Below are 23,127 nucleotides of genomic sequence, written 5' to 3'. Positions count from 1 at the left end.
GACATCTAGGTGCATCTTAGGGATACCAGAAGTGCCACGAAATCAGCTGCAAGATCCTCTTTAGCCCCGCATGACCAGCAAGCTTAGACGAATGTCCCCACAGGAGTACATGTCTCCTGTCCGGGACAGGGACGATCGTCTTACCTGGAGGCGGTTGCAACAGCCAGACCGGTACTACGGTGATAGTTTTAGACAGATCAATGATGTGGCGAGGTTCCTCATCTTGGTCATTGGAGGTAAAAGACCTGGGTAAAGCATCTGCCTTGATGTTCTTTTCAGCTGGACAGAAGTGGAGACAGGAGTCGAATCGGTGCGAAGAATAATGACCATCGAGCTTGATGAGGTTTAGGCCTCTGAGTCGACTGAAGGTAGGAAAAGTTCTTATGACCAGTGTAGATAATAACCAGATGAACTGCACCCTATAGAAGGTACTGCCATTCCTTCAAGGCCAATTTGACGGCCAACAACTCCCTGTCACCAATGGAGTAGTTGCGTTCACAGGGCGAGAACGCCTTGGAGAAGAACCCACAGGTCACCATCCTACCAGAAGGAATTTTCTGCATGAGTATGGCTCTGGCTCCAGAAGAGGAAGCGTCTACCTCCACGAAGAACTGCTTATTGACCATCGGCCTATGGAGAGCGGGAGCGGTAGAGAAAGCTTGTTTGATGGACAAAAAGGAACACTCCGCCTCTAGAGGCCACTTGTTAGGATTGGATCCCTTTCGAGTCAGAGCAGTGAGAGGTTTGGTCAGATCTGAGAAGTGCTGGATAAACTGCCGGTAGTAGTTGACGAGCCCTAAGAATCGCCGAATAGCCTTGACTCCCAACAGGACGTGGCCACTTGAGAACAGCAGACAACTTTTCAGGGTCCATTTCGAGACACGTGTCAGAGACTTTGTAACCCAGGAAGGGCAGACAGCACTAGAGAGTACTAGAAATGAACATTTTATTTAAAATTATTTAATGTGTCCAGTTACTTTTGGTCCCTTTAAAAACAGGGTGGCACATGTTAAGGAGCTAAAACTCCTAAGGCTACGTTCACACGATCAGGATTTACATCCTTTTTTTTTCCTGCCCGTTTTTGGAAAACGGCAGCTAAATTCCGCAGTGAATTTGAGCTGCGTTTTCTGATCCTTTTTCTTCAGCGTTTTCCACTGCGGGTTTCCAATAGCAGTTTCCTATTGGAGCTGCTGGAAAACCAGTGCGGAATCCGCTGAAAGAATTGACATGCTACTTCTTTTTTCCGCTGGAAAATCCGCGCGGATTTTCCAGCGGAAAAACGGATCGTTAGCACAGCGGTTTTGGTTTTCCATTGGGTTACATTGTACTGTAACCAACATGGAAAACTGATCCGGATCCGCAGCTGAAAATCCGCTACGGATCCGGATCAAAATCCGGATCGTGTGAACGTAGCCTAAACCCTTCATCCATTTTAAATGTGGATACCCTCAAATGAAAGCTGAAAGTCTGAACTTCAACTGCATCTGAATTGTTTTATTTAAAATTCATTGTGGTAAGGTCTGTAACCAAAATGAGAAAAATGTTGTCTCTGACCAAATATATATGGACTTAACTGTATAAAAACCATAACTTGAAAAATCCATCCTTTACAATTCTATCAACTGAGAAATAAAGTTATGGCTCTCAGAAAATGCATTTTTTCCTTTAAGTAGTAAAAACAAAAGTTATAAGTTTGGCACCAAACATATCCATACTGACCCAAAGAACAACAGGTAATTTGAATGTCATAAAAATCATTCGCCCCCCACCTCAATAAAAACAAAACAAAAAAAATCAGTACTGGTAAAGTTAATGCTTTCATTAATAACTGCAACTCAATTTACCTAAAACTAGCATTCATTCAGCAATGTCGAGGGAAAATGAAATATTGTATGGCCCTTATAAGACGAGGAGAAAAAAGAAAATCCAAAAATAACATCTGTTTTATTCAAGGGAATATTGAACATCTCCAGTATCTGGTCTGTTGCCTGCATACATCTGCATGAGCCCTTGTAGGGTTCCAGATCCCATAAAGACATGCGTGTTAACCTCATGTAATAATGTACCTCATAATGGCCCCTTCCTGTAATAATGTCCTCCATCCTGGGCTCTTTCCTATAATATTACTGGGTCCTTTCGATTCTTCTCTAGCAAATCTTAAAAAGAAGCAATCCTCCGCTCCCACGACTTGCGGTGCCATCCTCTAAATCTGGCACAGATGCCGGCAGCTGATTTTGGCTTGCTGGAACGGACAGAGCATGATGTGACTGCCAACACCGCATGATACGGGCAAACCGATGTCTGCTGGCAGCCTCTGATTTGCCAGCAGCATGTATTGCAGTTCAGAGAGTTGGTTGGTCTCTGTGCTGTAATACATTTCAGTTGAATGTGTTTCCCAGGATGCACATGCAGGTGAAATCGGAGTGGTCATCGGTGGGCCCCCCTCCCTCGCACTGGCACGATTGTTATGCCCCTGGCAGTGACCAGCATAGCCAATGATTGCCTGAATAGGACAACTGCATCCATAAGATATTCAGGTCATATTCCAGCCCATACAAAAATTCCCATTATCTCCAGTAATTGTAGGACCGTTATGATGTTACATCACCATCTTCTCCCCATTCAGGTCCCTACAATATAGGATCCTCTCAGTGGAGATCTTCTATATAAGAGAATTCTCCTGAGCGACCCTACAAGGATGGATAGGGACAGGGACAAGATGGCGGAGAGGATATTACACCTCACCCTAGAGATCATCTTCTGGCTAACTGGAGAGGTGAGAGATTCTGATGACGTCACATTACATCATTCTTATCTATGGGAATAACAGATGGACAGAACTGGAGAGGTGAGGACTCTGGAAATGTCTGTAGTGAGGTTTATTAATGTGTCTCTCCATAACCAGGATTACACAGTAGTGAAGAAGACCTCTAGTGAGCGCTGTCAGGCCCCTGTGTCTGAGGGATGGGGAAGACCCCTGAGCCCAATCACGGGGTCTCCACCTCACCCTCTGATACATGAGGACATCAATGACCAGAAGATCCTAGAGCTCACCTACAAGATAATTGAGCTGCTGACTGGAGAGGTGACACTGCTGGGAATGCTGGGACATTATACAGTAATGCTGTGAAGGGATCAGGGGGATGACGGTATCATTGTATGTGTCAGGTTCCTATAAGGTGTCAGGATGTCGCCGTCTATTTCTCCATGGAGGATTGGGAGTATTTAGAAGGACACAAAGATCTGTACAAGGACGTCATGATGGAGGTTCCCCAGCCCCTCACATCACCAGGTAATAGACAGGACTAAATACACATGGCCTATAATTATCTGTATGTAAAGAATGAATTCAGTCCCTGTATGTGTTTCCTCCAGATCTATCCAGTAAGAGGACAACACCAGAGAGATGTTCCCATCCTCTTCTTCCACAGGACTTTAAACAAGAAGATCTCGATGTTCCTCAGGATCATCAGGTAGATGGAGAGAAGGTGTCATGAGACCTCCTCTATGATGTGTAGATCGCTGTGAAAGTCTTGTGTTTAGTTTTGTTTCATCCACCAGTATTATATGTTTTATACTTGTGTAATGAGAATGGTGGAGATGGTAGGATTAGAGCTGATCATAGATGTGACTTCTCCATCTGTCTGTGACTTTTACAATATTTGTTTCAGGGCAAAGATCTGACCCATATTAATACTACAGAGACGTATGTGAGGGGTGATGAGTCGTGGAAAGAGGAGATTCCTACAGATAACAGCACAGGTGAGTAGTAAATACTAAAGGTAGAGTATAGTTACCGAGGACCATTTTGGCTGTGCTGGCAGTGTGTCGTGTGTAATGTTTATCTACACATATTAGTCCCTGCAGTTATTTCTTTATATGTATAGTTTTATATTTCTTGCTCAATCTCCATAAAATGGCTTTGATTATTATTTTTAGACATCTGCATAGATCCAGCATTCAGCATATTAGTGTCCAGGTGCATATAATAATGATATCCTGTTCATTATGTCATCTGATAGGACAGACTTTAACCCTATCGTGAGCTTTTCTGATTTATATTTTAGATAGTCATTGGCCTATTTTTAAGTGTTTTTAATGTACTTTTTAGCTTGTAAACATAGATGGTCCCTTGTTTGGCATACTTCTTCTCTTTGTTTTATAGTTCTGTACAAGGACATCATGACTGAACTTCCCCAGCCCCTCACATCACCAGGTAATAGACAGGACAAAATACACACAGCCTATAATTATCTATTTGTAAAGAATGAATTCAGTCCCTGTATGTGTTTCCTCCAGTTCTATCCAGTAAAAGGACAAAACCAAAAAGAGGTTTCCGTCCTGTTCTTCCACAGGACTGTAAACAAGAAGATCTCAATGTTCCTCAGGATCATCAGGTAGGTGGAGAGAAGGTGTCATGAAATTTCCCTATTAAAGGTTTTGTGTTGGGGGCGTGGCTATGGAGTGAGTGAGGAAGGACGCCTGTTGTGAGAGCTCCTGGAATCCTGAGATCATCCTGCATACAAGACCCCCTTACCAGTGCATAATTTGTGGCTGCTGTGACCCGCTAGCGACCGGGAGGCTATCGGCCCCTGTGGAAGAACGTGGCGGTGACTTGCGAGTGCCGGAGAGGCAGAAGGCACAGCGGAGCGGCTGAGCTCCACGTGTGCCAGCGGCCATTTTTTTTTGGGAGGACGCTTCATCGGAGGACGGTGCGGTGCTGTCTACAGCTGTGGCCGGACCCCCCCTGATCCCCGGAGGATACCTGACGCCTGTGGGTGAGAGCTGCGGGACCCGGGCCCGCCGGGAGTGAAGGGGAGACTTGCATTGCCGGCGGCATCTGTGTGGACAACGGCCATCTTGGAAGCGCGCGCTCCTGCAGTAGGAGACGCGACAGGGCTCATTATCGCTGCAGCACAGCTGGAGAGGTGAGCGCCCATCCTGCACTTACTAAGGGGACGCGTGGTGAGTGCTCTGGGAAATTGGGCCCCACGCTCCCCTATTAACTATTGCTTTACCGGCTGCGCTACTATCTGTAGATCTTCCGAGGCCCTCTCTAAGCTGCCGACACTGTGGGTGCTGGGGATCCTCCCTGAGGCGGGGGGCCCCTTCATATCTCCTGACTTGCTATATATGTGCACCTTCTGATTATACAGGTGCCCTATTGTGACATAAAGCATATACAATAGCCTTGCTGTGGCTATATGACATTGCTATAAATCCAACTCAGGTTGCCTTGTTGTGCCACATAACCACTAGTCATGCATCGCCCAAAGAACACAGCGGCAGCGGACAGGCTAAAAGAATTTACCAGGAGTGACACCTCAGATGGTGCAAGATCTCTTAGGAATAATTCCTCACAGGCTCAGCGGGGGAAAAAAACGTCTTTCCGATAGTATTGATGAGAGCGAGCAAGATGATTTGACTCTTAAGCAAGCATCTGAACAATTAATGCAAGCTATATCCCTAACCAGAACGTCCCTCTCTGAAAAAATAGAGGACGTACACACTGAAGTGGGGCGTCTATGGCAAGATATGCAGACCATGAAGGGACGTATAACGGAAGTAGAGGCAAGGGTGTCTCAAGTAGAGGACACTATTAAACCTATGGAGACAAAATTGGCGAAGGTGGCCGGCTCTACAAACGCTTGGAAACAAAAGGCTGACGATTTAGAGAATAGACTGCGCCGAAACAATATTCGCATCATTGGTCTGCCGGAGCGCTCGGAAGGCCAGCAGCCTGAAAAATTCCTGGAGGACTGGCTTAGATCCTCTTTGGGAAATTAATTCTCTCCAACGTTCTCGGTGGAAAGAGCCCATGGAGTCCCTACAAAATCTCTCCCTCCTGGAGCCCCACCCAGACCTTTTCTGGCACGTATTCTTAATTGCAAAGGTTTTGTGTTTAGTCTTGTTTTATCCACCAGTATTATATGTTTTATACTTGTGTAGTGAGAACGGTGAAGATGGCAGAATTAGAGCTGATCATAGATGTGACTTCTCCATCTGTTTGTGACTTTTACAATATTTGTTTCAGGGTAAAGATCTGACCCATATTATTACTATAGAGACATATGTGAGGGGTGATGAGCGATATAATGAGGAGATTCCTACAGATAACCGCACAGGTGAGGAGAAATCACTAAATGCAGAGTATAGTCAGTTGTTTTACTCATTCATTTACTGCTACAATTATGTGTTGAGTTTTTAAAGGTATGATACACAGAGCTGTTAAACTTTTTTTTTTTAATTCATGCAATGCTAGAGGCAAAATCTCAGTGCCCAAATTTGAATTGACCCTTTTTCAGAATAGAAGTAGAAAGGCAGCTTTCTCCATACATTGTGTTCTGGACATACAGACATGTGATTGCAGAAGATAGTCACTGGTCACAGCACTAATACATTGGTTTCTGCTACTGTCATTTATTGGGTGAAGCACTCACAAGTTTGGTCAGAATTGGAAGCATTAGCAAGTAGCATTGAAAGTGAAATGTCAGTGAATCTATAAGGTGAATATACAGTGTTGAAAATAAATATTTGATACACTGCCAATTTTGCAAGTTTTCTCAACTACAAAGGATGGATATGTCTGTAATTTTTATCGTATTAATTGCATCTGTTTGAACTCATTAACTGTATAAAAATACTTGTCTACACACTCAGCCAATCACACTCCAACCTCTTCACTATGACCATCACCAAAGACATGTCAAACGACACCAGTTACAAAATTGTAGTCATGCACAAGGCTGGGATGAGCTACAGGACAATAGGCAAGCAACTTGGTGAGAAGGCAACAATTGTTTACACAATTATTAGACAAAGGAAGAAACACAAGTTGACTGTCAATCTTCCTCGGTCTGGGGCTGCATGCAACATCTCACCTCATGGGGCAAGAGTGTCTCTGGAAAAGGTCAGGAATCAGCCCAGAACTACATGGAATGAGACCTGGTCAATGACCTGAAGAGAGCTGGGGCCACAGTCTCAAACATTACCGTTAGTAACACAATACGCCGTCATGTAATGAAATCCTGCAGGGCATGCAAGTTCCCCCTGCTCACACCAACACATGTCCAGGCCCATTTGAAGTTCACCAATGACCATCTGCATGATCCAGAGGAGGCATGGGAGAGAAGGTCAGGTGAGACCAAAATAGAACTTTTTGGTATCAACTCCACTCGCCATGTTTGGAGGAAGAAGAAGTATGAGTACAACCCCAAGATCATTTTCCCAACTGTGAAGCATGGTGGGGGAAACATCAGGCTATGGGGGTGCTTTCCTGCAAAGGGGACAGTAAGACTGCACCATATTGAAGGGAGGATAGATGGGGTCATGTATTGCAAGATTTTGGCCACAACCTCCTTCCCTCAGTTAGAGCATTGCAGATTGGTCGTGGCTGGGTCTTACAGTATGACAATGACCCAAAACACACATCCAGGGCAACTATGCAGTGGCTCTGTAAGAAGCATTTTAAGATCATGGATGGGCCTAGCCAGTCTCAAGACCTGAACCCAATAGATAATCTTTGGAGGGAGCTGATACTCAATGCTGCCCAGTGACAGACAAAAACCTGAAAGATCTAGAGAAGATCTAAATGGAGGAGTGGGCCAAAATCTCTTCTGCAGTGTGTGATAACTTGGTCAAGAACTACAGGAAACATCTGACCTCCGTAAATGCAAACAAGGGTTTCAGTACCAAATATTAAGTTCTGTTTTTCTATTGTATGAAATACTTATTTCATGCATTACAATGCAAATTAATTATTTAAAAATCATATAATGTGATTTTTTGGGGGATCCAAATTGTACAAGTATAAATATCCATATTTTGTTAATAGATAATAAATTAATATATACAGTGGTATACCAAAGGCAGTCACATTAAAATAAATAATGAATAGACAACAAAAGCAGACAAAACAATTCACCCCACTATAGTAAAGGCGTACATTGCCCTCAATATGTGAACAGTCATACATATGATAAATAGCTAACACACATTCTAGTAGGATTGTGCATAATTATCTAGAAAAATGTCACTACGGTGTATTGAATCAATACCTCCTGATGAAGCCACGTACCTAGGCGGTGAAACGCCCATCAAGGTTGCTCCTTACCCCAATACTTACATATACTATGACTACAGGTAATATACAGGTTTACTACTTATATCACTTTAATCTATCAGTAATACTTACACATGGTGCAGGCTTAAGGCCCCGTCACACATAGCGAGATCGCTAGCGAGATTGCTGCTGAGTCACAAGTTTTGTGACGCAACAGCGACCTCAGTAGCGATCTCGCTATGTGTGACACGTACCAGCGACCCGGCCCCTGCTGTGAGATCGCTGGTCGTGTCGGAATGGCCAGGGCCGTTTTTTGGTCGTTGAGGTCCCGCTGACATCGCTGAATCGGTGTGTGTGACACCGATCCAGCGATGTCTTCACTGGTAACCAGGGTAAACATCGGGTTACTAAGCGCAGGGCCGCGCTTAGTAACCCGATGTTTACCCTGGTTACCAAAAAAAACAAACCATACATACTCACCATCTGATGTCCGTCAGGTCCCTTGCCGTCTGCTTCCCACACTGACTGAGCGCCGCAAAGTGAAAGTGAAAGTACAGCACAGCGGTGACGTCACCGCTGCGCTCTGCTCTCACTGTACGGCGGCTCAGTCAGAGCAGGAAGCAGACGGCAAGGGACCTGACGGACATCAGATGGTGAGTATGTATGGTTTGTTTTTTTTGGTAACCAGGGTAAACATCGGGTTACTAAGCGCGGCCCTGCGCTTAGTAACCCGATGTTTACCCTGGTTACCCGGGTGCTGCAGGGGGACTTCGGCATCGTTGAAGACAGTTTCAACGATGCCGAAGTCGTTCCCCTGATCGTTGGTCGCTGGAGAGAGCTGTCTGTGTGACAGCTCCCCAGCGACCACACAACGACTTACCAACGATCACGGCCAGGTCGTATCGCTGGTCGTGATCGTTGGTAAATCGCTTTGTGTGACGGGGCCTTTAGATTTCAGCAGGTTATCAGAGACATTGTTCTACATCTATTGTGACGTTTCTACTCCATATGTTGTCTATGTCAACACACAGTAATGACATTTTTCTAGATAATTATGCACAGTCCCACTAGAATTTGTGTTAGCTATTTATCATATGTATGACTGTTCACATATTCAGGACAATATACGCATTTACCATAGTGGGGTGAATTGATTTATCTGCTTCTGTTGTCTGTTCATTATTTATTTTAATGTGGGTGCTTTTATGTACAATTTGAATCCAAGTATCTCTTTGCTGAACTCAATAGGCTCCTATATGCTCTCATTTATGAGGGGATTATATTTCTTCTTTCAGGATTATTATATGTTCAATGTGATTTTCTGGTGTTTATTTTTAGATTCTGTCTATCACAGGTGAAGTGTACCTGCGATAAAAATTGCAGACCTCCATTCTTTGCTGGTGGGAAAACTTGCAAAATCGGCAGTATATCAAATACTTATTTTCCCCACTGTACTTTTTGATTTAAATATATGCTGAATCAAAGTTTTTTGCAGTCCAATAAATAAAATAGTTCTAGCTCTTCAAAATCGATATGCGGAGGATGCCTGTAATGAGCTATAGTAATAAAATATAATTTGAAAAGTTTGTAAATGAAAGGACTTCATGTCAAATCACCCACTTTTTTTTACCGAAACATCAGTCAAGGATAAAAAAAAAAACATTTGGTATTGCCATATCTGTAAATATCAGATATTTCAAAATATACCACTAAAATACAACATAATAAAAATGTGTTACGTTTCTTATAGCCATAATTTGACCTGGAGAACCATACCGTCAGCTTACTTTTCCTGCACACAGACTGCAAGTTTACAATTTGACCCTCCTTGTAATTTTGTTCCCAGGTTGTAAGGACATTATATGGTAAGATGAACGTTATCATACAAAACTATAACTCATCCCACACAAAAAAGCCATCAATACTGCTATATCAAAAGAAAAATAAATTAGCTATGGTTCTTTTAAGAAGAGAAGGAAGGAAATGAAAATAAAAAAAAATAAAATTAGTTCCCTTTAATGATTTACACAGGTAATAGCTGAGGGGATCAATAAGAAATAAAATGCCTAAATCCAAGGATCATTCTGTAATAAGGAAATACTAAATCTAACATTTAGCTGTTTAGATCCAGAGGATTGGTCTAGAAATAACCTTTACAACTTTGACAGAAAAGCACAAAAGAATTGGTTATCTGTGGAAAATCGATCAGATAAATTGACCTCGACTTCAGACGTTGGCGCAAAAGCTGCAGCATAAAAGGAAAGTTCTAAAGTTGGAATTTGTTTGGTAAATTCATGCTCAACTTGAGAGAATCCATGAACTTGATCCACCACAGGTTGCAGACCAGATCTAACTTCATTCTATTAGCCAGTTATTATTTTATGATTATGCTTACTATCAAGGTGAAAAACAAAGAGCTTTGGTGCTAGTCAACTGGGTCCAAAGTATTTTTGTTATTCAACCTTCACCAATGATTTGGATTTCAATGTAGGGAGTCCATAGGTCATGCAATGGATTCCTTGATAACTCTCAGTTAACAGTTTGAGTTTTATAGGGTAAGAAAATTTGAATTGAGTCATACCTAGAAATCAGGCAGGTGCACATCAGGAGCAAAGCCAAGGTAAATTCTAGCAGTAGTTCAAGGTCTACTGTGGCTGCCAATGTCTTAATCAGTTGAAGTTTCAATTTTATAGAAATTTTGATATGGAAATGTTATAAATTATATTTGAATTAATATATTTATAAGGTAGTGTTACTGAATAAAAATAATAATAATAGTTTCATTTTTGGAAGATGTCTGTACCAGGAGCTCAAAGGAACATATGACATCAGATGTTAAAGCAGATGATCGTAATGTTACAGCAGACACACATGAAGAGTGTGATACTATCCCAGAAATGCATCCAGTCCGTCACAACAAAAATGTATCAAGCAATGCTTTTCAACAGGTTATTTTTACAGATACATCACAGACTTTTAAGCAAAATAAAGATAACAAAAGGGACAAGCAACGTGAAAGAGTTCTAATAAGAAAGAAGCAATATTCTTGTTCAGAATGTGAGAAATGTTTTGTAAGCAAATCATCTCTTCTTATACATCAGAGAATTCACACGGGAGAGAAGCCATATTCATGTTCAGAATGTGGGAGATGTTTTAATCAGAAAGCAAATCTTGTTGCACATCAGAGAATACACACAGGGGAGCAGTTATTCTCATGTTCAGAATGTGGGAAAGGGTTTAATAAGAAAATAAATCTGGTTACACATCAGAGAATTCACACAGGGGAGAAGCCATATTCATGTTCAGAATGTGGGAAATGTTTTACAGACAAATCAAGTTTTGGTAGACATCAAAGAACACACACGGGAAAGAAGTAGCCATTTTCTTGTTCCCAAAATGGAAATTTTTTAATGTGAAATCAAATATTGTTGTATTATCCCATGCCGGTCGAAAAGAGTCCAAATGGTGAAACAATAAAAAAAATCTTTAATTGAGATTGTTGTGTTATTAATTGAGTTGAGTTAGGCTACATTCACATATCCATTTGACACCACCTAGGGCTGTGTCCGTCTTCTGCTCAGACAGCACACTGACCTACAGAGTTTCATTTAAGCCATACACACATCGGTTTCAGGACTCATGCAGTTCAGATAGCACACTGACACATTATTCAAGAGGGCTGTTCAGATGACCAATTTTTCTCTCCATCCGACTGTCATGAGATAAAAATTCAGTGTGCAGTTTTCTCTTTCGAGTCTTGGATAAGACTTGCCCATTCAAGTCTATGGGTGTGTAAAAAATAATTTGAATCCACATAGAACATCCGTGTGGCATCCTATTTTTACAGATAGATTTCCATTATTAACCAATGGAACTGCATTTTATAATGAATATGAAAATGGACATCACACCAATGTCACATGGACATAAAAAACGAAAATAGAAAAACTTAAAAAAGACCCTCCTACTATTTACATAAACATTTATTTTAATACCATAATAAGGCAGGGTTAAAAATTATAAGGGGATTTGATAATGCAGAAAGGGGAGGGGACAGTGGGGCTAGTCCAGTCTAACATTATGGAGCGCACTTGAGATGGATCGCCCCCAGGCGCAGGGCAGTGGGGTACTTGGTACCGGGTCCCTCTGTCTCGGTTCTGGGGATGTCACGGTGGCCCGACCCGGTCCGTGGCCCTGCTAAGGGGCGTCCAATTAAAGGGGTAGATGAAAGTTTGTCAAGTGTTTGTGACGCCACCTGTGGTGTTCGGTCAGGGTGACCGATGCTGCTTAGGGGTCCGCTGGGGTGATGTTATGACAGCTAGATGGAATACCTCCCCACAGGTGAAGTATGTCTCCAGGGCTTCCCAGTAAAGTAGATGATGATGGTGTAGGTCGCAGTAAATAACGAGGACACAGGGTTGCAGTCCCTTTACCTTTTACTGTAGACTTCAGCTTCCACAATCCAGAGCACTGCTAACGGGGCTGGCTGAATCCGGCCGGTCCGAAGGCACATCCAGAGTTCTCTTTTGCAGGTGGAAATCAGTAGCCTTCCTACTAGCGCCTGTGTGTTGTAGTACCTCCCTGCTGAGCACCACGGGATAGTCCTCACAACTTTTGTGTATGTTTCTGATGTTCTCTCTCCGTCCCCCAGATGGTATGGATAGGACGCACCCGTATGACGGGGTAGGCCTGGAGTTAATTTATAGGGACCCTAGTGATGCCCCTCTCCCACAATTGCCTCCGTTGTCTTCATAGGTGTAAAGGTGAGACAGCCAACCTAGAGTTAACTGCCCTGCCATTGTCTGAAGTAATGTGTAGAGCCTATTACTCCCTCGGTGTTCCGGCTACGCGCCTCAGAAGGATGTTGCCGGTCTTAGGGCAAGACTCCTCCCGGTATTATCTCCTTGTGCTGTGATCTCATTTCTCACTTCTCCACAATATACTTTGCTTCTTGTCCTTTTTTAGGATGCTGCCGCAATGAGGTGCAGGCGCAGCTCCGTAACGATCTGTCCTGTGCTAGGCCGCTGTCAGGATCCCACCCCTGACAGGTCCTCCCTGGGTCTCCCCAGTCAGCTTTCTCTCTCTGACTCGATGTTACTGGGACCGAGCCCAGTCAGCTTCTCCCTAACTTCCTATCCAACCCCCAGTTTTACCAGAGTGTGAGGAGTGGCCTAATAGATAGAACCCTTTGCTCCCCCTGGTGGCCGGAGTGTGAAGTGTAGTGTGTGACTGTGATACCTGATCAGGTGAACTCCTTTAGTACAATCAGATGTACCATCACTCCCCCTGGTGGAAGAGCAACAATACTGCACGACCAGGACTCTGGGGCGCTGCACTGACATGGGAGAAAAAGATGCAGAACCACTGAGAGAAATATTTAATTATTATGCTTCCAATGGGACCTCTTTTTTTGGTGTGAAAACCTTTTTCCTGATGAACCCATTGAATAAGGGGGGAGAATCGCGTTGGGAATTATGGTTTATGTATCAGGACTTTACAGTTACATACAATAAGTATCATTACATTTACTCTGTGATTATATGGACATGGTGACAATGCTGTTATCTGTATGCATTATGTCTTTAATGGTCAGTTTATAGAACATTGATTATGGGAATTCTGGTTAATTTATTAGGACATTATGGTTACATACTATAAGTATCATGACATTTACTCTGTGAAGCAAATAGATCAATGGCTGCACTCAATTTTACTGTGCTAAGGCAAGGAAATGTGCAATACATGAAATGTGAATAGCATAATGGCTTGGGAAATTTATGAAAAAACACATGAGATTCTTAGCACAATATTTGGCCAAAAGTTGTGAGCCCATCCACCAAACATCAAGGTAATCTCAAAACGGATGGGTACCTGAGCTGACTGCCTAGTGTGAACACTTACCTATGGCTAATAACATGGTAAAGCCTGCTTTTCTAGGAAGCTCAGAACCAACTGTGTCTGGATGTAATTAAAATCACAGCATGGTGAAGGGCGGGGCGTTCAAGTCAGAAAAAATAGTACATAATAAATATAAGAAAACTGACTGAACAGCTGTTCAGTCAGTTTTCTTATATTTACTATTTACTCTGTGAAGATATGAAATTTATGAAGTTGGCGTGAAATTCGTGGTTATGCTATTTGTTTTAGACCTGACAACTGTCTAGGCCCTTAAGAAATGGTCTTTATTAAGGACTTGCGCTGTGCTTTTTTGATATACTAGCAGATTACTTTGCTGGTATACTAATGAAGTTTGTTTATATTGGGTGGTGGTTTCTGGTCACTATAAACCTCTATCTGTTACAGTTGATGCTGCTTCTACTGTAATAAGAAAATTATTTTATCAAATAATCTGGCTTATATATCTAAAAAGAGTGACTACAAGTGCTCCACTGATGCTTTAACTGTCTATTGATGGCTTTTTTTTTCCAACGTGAATATTTTTTAAAAAAATTATTTTTATTGAAAGATTCCACAGGAGACGATTCTAAACATATAACAATACAATGTAAAGTCAGAATAATCCATACAGTCACCATCCAGTGACATCAAAGATATCACACTTTCAATTATAAAACAAATAAACAGAACAAATAGAACATAGCATTAACATATTGTACACTTGAAGTCATTGCGCCTTAAAAACCAACAGCTTCATTATCAGATTTTGAGCTAATACTAGGTCAGTTTATAGTAAGCACACCTCCCAAAGCCCACATATCACTTTCATGCCCAGGAAGGGATATACATCAGGGGTTGTATCGCGAGATTGATGAGACCATGGCATTAGTAGCTAAATGTGTTAAGGGTGAATCACACCACCTTTCCCAAATCTTATGGAACTTCTGGGGACATCCTCTATTTCTATATAGTATCTATGTTCTCATATGGAATTATATCATTCACTAATTTTTTCGATTGATTAATCGAAGGAGACTTCCCCCTCATCCACCTCAACAATATTGCTTTCCTAGCCATAAATAGAACTTCCTAAAGAAATATTCTATCATAATGGACCCACCTCTCTTCATCCACAACTCCCAGAATACACAACTCTGGACTACATTCAATTGGTATCCCAATTATCCATTCTAATGTACTTATTACATCGCACCAATATCATCAGATTATTCTACAATTACAAATGAGGTGCCAGAAATCCGCCCTCGATTCTCCACATCTATGTCATTCATCAGTTGCCCGTCTACCAAATTATGCAGTTTACTTGGGGTCAGATAAGATTGGTGAAGTATATACAATTGGATTAGCTTGTTATTTGCAGCTGGCGACACCATTGTATGTGCCTCTAGGGCGTCATTCTACTGGTCATCAGCAATAGAGGAGACTAAGTTCCGCCATTTACCTTCTACAGTAAACTGAGTGGATGCAATTCTGGAATTTAGCAAAAAGGTATATAGGGAGGATATCACGCCTGTGGGTCCTTGAGTTGATAGTACTATCAATGGATATCTAGATATTCGCATTCTAGGAAATGGGAACTGATACATTATGGCGTGCCTCAATTGCAGATATCTATAAAACTCCCTGTGGGGGATCTCAAACTGTACATGAATTGTTCAAATGATAATAAAGTTTCATGTTCAAAAATCTTATTGAGTGTCAGTGTTCCATTTTGTTTCCAGAAACTTGGATCTTGCAAACTTTGGAGGTGGGAGAACTCGGGATTATCCCATATCTGAGTTTCCCCAACTAGATCAGTGAATTTCAAAACACTCTTACTTTCTCGCCAAACCTGTATCGCAAAGCTATGTGCAAACAGCAAACCCTGGGGTGGTCTTTATGAACCTTCCAATATTGCCCATGGTGTATGCCCACCCAAAAAATATATGAGATGAGCCTCCGCATTATTAAGTCCATCCCGAATCAACCAATGCCTTAAGTAGCGCAACTGACCAGCTAGGTAATACAAAAAAAGATCAGGCACCGTACATCCAGCCAGGTTTTTGGGTCTCTGCAGGGATCCAATACTTAATTTAGGTCTTGATGAGCCCCATATAAAGGCTGCTATCATGCCATGCATTTTCCTAAAGAAGTCCTTAAGGACCGTAGTTGATGTATGTTCCAGCATATATAAACATTTCGGGAGAATTATCATTTTAATGAGGCCAATTCTACCCGCCACAGATAGGGGTAGCCTAGACCATACGTCGAACTTTTTCTTCATCATATCGCCCAGTGGGTATATGGTATCCCTAGGGTCTTTAATCGAATTTTGATTAATTATAATGCCTAGGTACTTAAGTTTTTGTACTACTTGTAAGCCAAATAGCACAGGTACGGTTATATTATCCATTAGTGGCATGACCACAGACTTACTCCAATTAATTTTAAGACCCGATAGAGCAAAGAGCATTGGGGATAGTGGGCAGCCCTGTCTAGTTTCTCTACCCAGATTGAAATCCTCCAACAGCATGCCATTAACAATATATTAGCTCTCGGCATGCAATAAAGTAGTTCAATCCACTTGCAAAATTTATCAGAGAAGCCAAATTTAAGAAGTACACGTTGCAAAAATTTCCACTCTAGTGAATCAAAAGCTTTTGCAGTATCTAAAGAAGCTATCACCCAAGGTTTCTTGTACTTGTGTCCTATCTGCATTAGAACCTATACCCTTCTAATATTAGAGGAGGTGGACCTTCCTGGCATAAAGCAGGATTGCTATTCATGTACAATGCTTAATATTACTGTTTTCAATCTGTTAGCTATAAGTTTAGTGAGTATTTTATAGTCTGTATTAAGTAGGGCTATGGGGCCACTAGAAAGAGACATGGCTGCTTCCCTAATTTCCTCCAAAGTGATATCTCTATCTAGAAACATCTGATCTTCTCGAGAAAGTTTAGGAAATTCTATATGATCTAAGTATTCATCAATTTCTTCTATAGTGTGGGTCAATTGAGAGTCCTATAGCTCTCTAAAATGTTCTTCAAATCTATTTGCAATTTGGTCAGATTTAAGTAACGGAGTTCCTTCCCTCGTATTAATGGACAGGATAGATGGAGACATTTGATTTTGTTGGACTATGTATGCCAAGAATTTACTTGATTGGTTACCTAATTCGAAATAGGTCTGTCTAGAGAAGAAGAGTTTTCTCTGGGCTTTTTCCTGCAAATATATCGCATACTTCCTCCCCTTCCTGAGCCACCTATGCAAAGAATTATCAGAGGGGTTGTTAATATATTCAGCCTCCAATGATTTACATTCCTCAGGAAGTCTCTGCTCCCCAATACAGGATTCCCTTTTAATATACGAAATCGTGGACCTAACACATCCCCTCAAATATGCTTTAAGTGTATCCCACATTACCAACTTATCAGGGAAAGTAGCATGGTCTGCTATAAACCCCTCTAATTGGTCTATTATTCTATCTTGTTCCCCTATGAGGGATAGCCAAAATTAATGTATGCGGAACCTCTTAGGTCTGTTGGGGCCACCCAGATGAAGGCACATCACCAATGGAGCATGATCTGATACTGTCCTAGGAAAATATTCAATTTCACGAAGATCCGATAATGCAGCATTATTCCCAAATGCATGGTCAATTCTGGATAGACAACGAGCGGCAGGCGTATAACAGGAAAATTCTTTTTTAAGAGGATGCTGCTGTCTCCACAAATCAATCCAGCCCAGCTCCGTTATGAAAGCATTTAACATAGTACTGTCTTGATTATTAGGCCCAGAGTTTTCAGCACTCATTCTCAGAACGGAAAGACAAAAAAAAGCGCAATAGGGTCTTATCCACGTTGTAAAGAAAAGAATGTACCATGAAAATTGCTCACCTGGTTAGGATGAGATAAAGACGTATAGGCTGACGGCTGTTGCAGATCCACAGGTCTTCAAGGGGTGGTATTTCCTGATAAAGGGGGCATGAGACCCCTGAAACGCATTGAATAAAACCACTGTGAATCTACGACATTCTCCTGGAATTTATCCCTGCGGCAGCTCGGAGTTTTAACCACAAATTCCCGTTAAAAGGAACCTGTTACCCCCCTCAGGCGTTTGTAACTAAAAGAGCCACCTTGTGCAGCGCAAATGCTACATTCTGACAAGGTGGCTCTTTTAGTTATGCTCCCCGCACACGCTGAAATAAAGGTTTATAAAATGTGCCCCCTCATACCGTGAAACCGTCCCGGAGGCAGGTCTTTCCTTCCTAGTCAGACGCAGCACAGCCGTCACTCTGGGCCTGTGCGCACCAGGCGCCGCCTCCTCTTGGTGCATTATCGTCCCCGGCGCCTGCGCTGTAACTACGAAGGGCAGCGCAACTGCACATGCCTGAAAAAAAAATTTTATGCGCAGGCGCCGGGGACGATAATGCTGCAAGAGGAGGCGGCGCCCTGCGCGCACAGTCCCGGAGTGACGGCTGTGCTGCATCTGATTAGGAAGGAAAGTTCCGCCTCCGGGACGGTTTCACGGTATGAGGGGACACATTTTATAAGCTTTTATTTCAGCGTGTGTAGGCATCATAACTAAAAGAGCCACCTTGTCAGAATGCAGCATTTGTGCTGCACAAGGTGGCTGTTTTAGTTACAAACACCTGAGGGGGGTGACAGGTTCTCTTTAAATACAGCATCAGGATATTGTGATACAAAGATCACAGCCTCATGGAGTACATCCATTTTGGCCGGTGGCGGGTTGTAGATATTAAGCAGTACATAAGGCATCATATCTATAAATGCGTATATAAAAATTAATCTACCCTCCGGGTCCTTCCTAACCATTTGAACCAACCATCTCAAGGACCTATGTATCATAACAACCACTCCCCTAGAATAGGACGTGTGTGTAGCATGTTTCTGCCATTGTATCCAAGGTTTATTTGTTTTGGATATAGTGTCTGGTGTTAAGTGGGTTTCCTGAAGGCATATTATCTGCGCTTGTGCTTTACGTATTTAGAGAACACCATATTTTGTTTCTTAGCACTCCCCAGCTCCCTAATGTTCCATGAAAGGATTTTAAGTGATGCCATATAGGCTTCGTATAAAATTTTTACACAGGATAGTATTCACATCTGGAGTGCTCAATTCTATCACATACAGACCATCCCTGGATGATAAAGTATATTCATTAACTGAATTTCCAATTGAAATAAGAAGCATTGACCAATAGTGGCCATAGAAATATAACAAGAGATGCCCATAAACTTCTTCAAACTGAAGCTTGGGCATAAGAAGAATTCTCGTATTTTCTTCCATCAATCCGAACCATCATAATAATTATGGAAAGCAAAATCCGCAGTGCACATGCTGCAGAAAAAAACGCACGGAAACGTAGCATGTCAATTCTTTGTGCGGATTCCGCAGTGGTTTACACCTGCTCCATAATAGGAATCCGCAGGTGGAATCCGCAAAAAAATCGCAGTAAATCCGTGGTAATTCCGCAGGAAATCCGCAATGCGGATTACCTGAAGATTTACCAAAATCAGTCCGAAAAATCCGCACCACTTTCCTCAACGTGTGCACGTGGCCTTTCAAGTATTACAAGAGATTTGGAACAATAGTTTGCAGAAATGAAATCAATAATCTCGACTCGAGGTATAAAGTTCAGCACTCATACAATAAACTTAACCATGTTAACATGATTTATCACTACTACTTCTGGCGCCATTCTCTCTTGGAGATACACTCCTTTGCCTCCGCTGGGTTCTGAAAGAAAATTACCCTTTCCCCATCCACTACCCTTAACCTAGCTGGGTACGCCATTGAATAAATCACATTAGAACTCCTCAGACGTCTCTTAATTGTAGTAAAAGATGCTCTCCGTTTCTGTAAATCTGCTGAAAAGACCGGGAACAACATTATGGCATTCTAATATTTAATTACTTGGGCCTTTCTTGCCAGTTGCAGGATATAGTATCTATCTTTCCAGTTGAGAAATCTGACCAGTAGAGGTCTAGGAGGAGCTCCCAGAGGAATCGGTCTTCCAGGTACGTGATGTGCTTTCTCTACCGCATACACAGCAGAAAAGGTGGCTTCCGGGAAGAAATTGCACATCCATTTTTCCACAAAGTCGCTAGGATCATTTCCTTCAGCCCTTTCCAGCAATCCTATTATACGGATGTTGTTTCTCCTCAGTCTATTTTCAAAATCATCATGTTTCTGGATGCACATTTCCAATGTTTGTTCTATTACCCTGATACGCTCTGGCAAAGGTGCTGTTTGGTCTTCCAGGTTCGAGATTCTGTCCTCCGCCTGTCAGACCTTTTCTCCCAAATTTGACATATCATTAGAAGACCTAAGTCAGTCTTTACCTCCTCAATTTTCCTGGTTAGGGAGGCAGTACTGCCTTGAATGGCGACTAGCAGTTGTTAGGAGATCTGTTTCAGAGTGGGCTCCGGATCCATGTCCCCCGGCCCTTGTAACATTGACATTTCTTCTTGATTTGATTTGTTTGAGGATTTCTGAATTGTTATTGAGTTATTCCCCCTGGTATAGGATCTCAACTTGTCAGCTGCAGACTGTGATTTACCGGGACTCATAATTCTTTCCCCAATATATGCAAACTGAAAACAAGTCTTATAACTGGTTAGATAGTATGCCTTCACAGGATGACTGTAGTGATTCAGAATTTAATATCAAGAGGGCTACAAAGTCATATTTCTATTCAATCGTGCTGCTGTATAGTTATGTGTAGCATGAGCAATTAGCAGAAGAAATACCACATGGCAGCAGAGAACTCACGAGTCCATAGGACCTTTACACACCAGCCAGATTTAATGTGAATGAGGGGGCAAGTGGAAAAGACATTCCCCTTCCTTATTCTGCAGCCTCGGAATCAGTGCAGTGGTGAAGCCAGCCAACCTCTCCAACCATGCCCGGATCCAAGCCTGCACCTCCCCCTCCAGCTTCACTGTCTCCTCTTCGTGCTGAGGGGACTCCCAAGATGGCCACCGTCCCTCATTTCTGTTCCCGCCACCAGCGCTCCACAACTCCAGGGGACCCGGACCCTGCACCCGGCCTCCAGATGCTCCCCTCAGCCTCTCCTCCCTCCCACCTCCCCAAGGAACTGCTCTGTAGGTGAGTCGCTGGTCTCTCACAGCTGATGTCCACAGGCCCAGCACATCCAGTGCCTCAGCTCTGCCTGCGCTTCACTCCCCGGGATAAATTGCGGTCCCAGATCCTTCTGCCAGCTCCCTGATGAATCCTCCCGCCACTCCGAGGTTCCAAACCTCCGAGAACTGGGCAGAAACTGGGTATTTGTGCAAATTACTCGGTGTCTAGGCCACTCCCCCGTGAAATTTTTTATTTACATTGGTATTATTGTTATTATTTGTAATTGTCTATTCATATGATACTTGTCTTATTCTTTTACCCTTTTGTAAACACTGCCTACCTTTTTGGAGTAAAATATTTAAAATTACTAGCTTCGTTTCTCCTTGCTCTATAACGTGCTGTCACATCCTCTGAAGTGAATTACGCTACTAATTGGGTTGGCTCCGGACCCGTTATTAACTAAGAAATCGGAGCTGGTGGCAGCGGATTTGTCCTGCGCGTTTGGGAAGTCTAGTAGCGATGGATGGCATTGATAATTATTGTTCCCACCTGAGTGGGAGTAGTTATATCACCCTCGTTGCAGTGTGCCCATTAGCCAGTACATAGTAAGGCAGCCTTTCTGGTGACTAATTATCCTAGGTGCAGTACCCTGTCTGACCTGAGGGTAAGAGGGGCGCCAGAGAGCTGCAATTTTCAAACCAGAACTGGGAAGTGGGATATAGATAAATCCCCTTCAGAAAAGAACTGGGACAACCAAACAACCCTGGTTCATGACATATTGGGGTCAGCGGAGTGGGCTGATGAAGTTATCCCCCTGTGATTCGTGACAGTTATTTTCACAAATATTGTCACCTCATCACACATTTTTGGTGTTTACACTTCGGGCATAATAGGGTTAGAGAGCGAGACAAGGAGCCAGGGCGCCACATTGCAATACTAGGGTGCCAGCCTCCGCGGCAAGGTAGGAAAAGTGGATTAGACCGTTATAGGGTTAGCCCCACTGTCCCCTCCCTTTTCTGCATTGGTACCAAATCCTATTAGACTCTTTAGCCTCTCCTTTTTATGGTATTAAAATAAAAGTTTTTGTAAATAGTAAGAGGGTCTTTAAGTTTTTTCTTTTTGAGTTCCTGGGACCTTGTTTTCTATCACAATAATCTTATCCCTAAAAAACGAACATATGGGTGGCACATGGATAGAAATCTGAAATTGTTTAATCTGTACGGGAAAGTTCAAAAAGAAAACAAAAACTGAAGCGCCAAGATTGCTTTTTTTTGGTGACTGCACCTCCCACAAAAAATGCAATAAAAAGTGACCCAAACATAGTATCCCCAAAAATTAGGCCAGTAAAATTTACCACTCTGCAAGCAAAAAAAGTCACACAGATCTTTTGATGGAAAACTGAAACAATTAAAATTCTTGGATCAATGACAATTCTAGAGGTCTGGGAAAAACACATACAGCATATGGATTCATCTCTGTGTTGTCCGTGTGTAACATTGCAAAGCATAAGAGAAGCTTTGTAATTTCTTTTTTTATCCATACCATAAAAATACTGATGACACAGTGATGGTAAAATCAGTCACACTGATGGAAAACACTGTTGACTCCAGTACCAGTTTTTCATCTATGTGTCTAATATGGATGTGTGAAGGACATTTCAGAGGGATTTGGACTGTGCTGCTGACAACTTATGAGCAGAAAAAGGTCAAAGATACAGTTGTGTCACGTGCAAAAGTTAGGTAGGGGAAGTATAAGCACTGGATGAGGCAGGATATAGGTCAGGAGGAAGCAAAGGTTAATTTCGAGAAGTGATAAAAAGTCTACTGCTTCTGCTACTGTCTAGTCACTTGAAAATTTGACCCAGAAGATCGTCTGAGCACATTATATATACTACAGTGCATGATGGCAATAAAGACTACATGACTAGGAAATCAATTATCTATACAGGTGAATTATGTCAAGGATTAAAAAACAGCACGAGTAGAAGTATGGGTAATAGGAAGAGTCTAGAACTGTGCATAACAGACATAAGTGTGTACAGATATTATCATAGAGCAGTGT

General features: G+C 42.3%; 2 protein-coding genes across 2 annotated transcripts in view; both read left to right on the top strand.

Moving 5' to 3' along the window:
* Window positions 1–23,127, top strand: part of LOC143767360 (uncharacterized) — a 272,655-nt gene that overhangs the window by 14,019 nt on the left and 235,509 nt on the right. The gene's annotated exons all lie outside the window — the stretch shown is intronic.
* On the top strand, window positions 1,441–11,573 carry LOC143767397 (uncharacterized). The gene is made up of 9 exons (XM_077255709.1): window positions 1,441–2,776; window positions 2,906–3,085; window positions 3,169–3,292; window positions 3,376–3,473; window positions 3,672–3,762; window positions 4,166–4,216; window positions 4,300–4,397; window positions 6,035–6,125; window positions 10,841–11,573. The coding sequence occupies exons 1-9, from the start codon at window positions 2,699–2,701 to the stop codon at window positions 11,437–11,439; spliced, it is 1,410 nt and encodes a 469-aa protein (XP_077111824.1). The 5' UTR covers window positions 1,441–2,698; the 3' UTR covers window positions 11,440–11,573.

The sequence above is a fragment of the Ranitomeya variabilis genome, chromosome 4, assembly GCF_051348905.1.
Source record: "Ranitomeya variabilis isolate aRanVar5 chromosome 4, aRanVar5.hap1, whole genome shotgun sequence".
NCBI classification, from domain to species: Eukaryota; Metazoa; Chordata; class Amphibia; order Anura; family Dendrobatidae; genus Ranitomeya; species Ranitomeya variabilis.
Note: the sequence above shows the minus strand (reverse complement) of the source record. Positions and strands in the feature narration are given on the sequence as shown.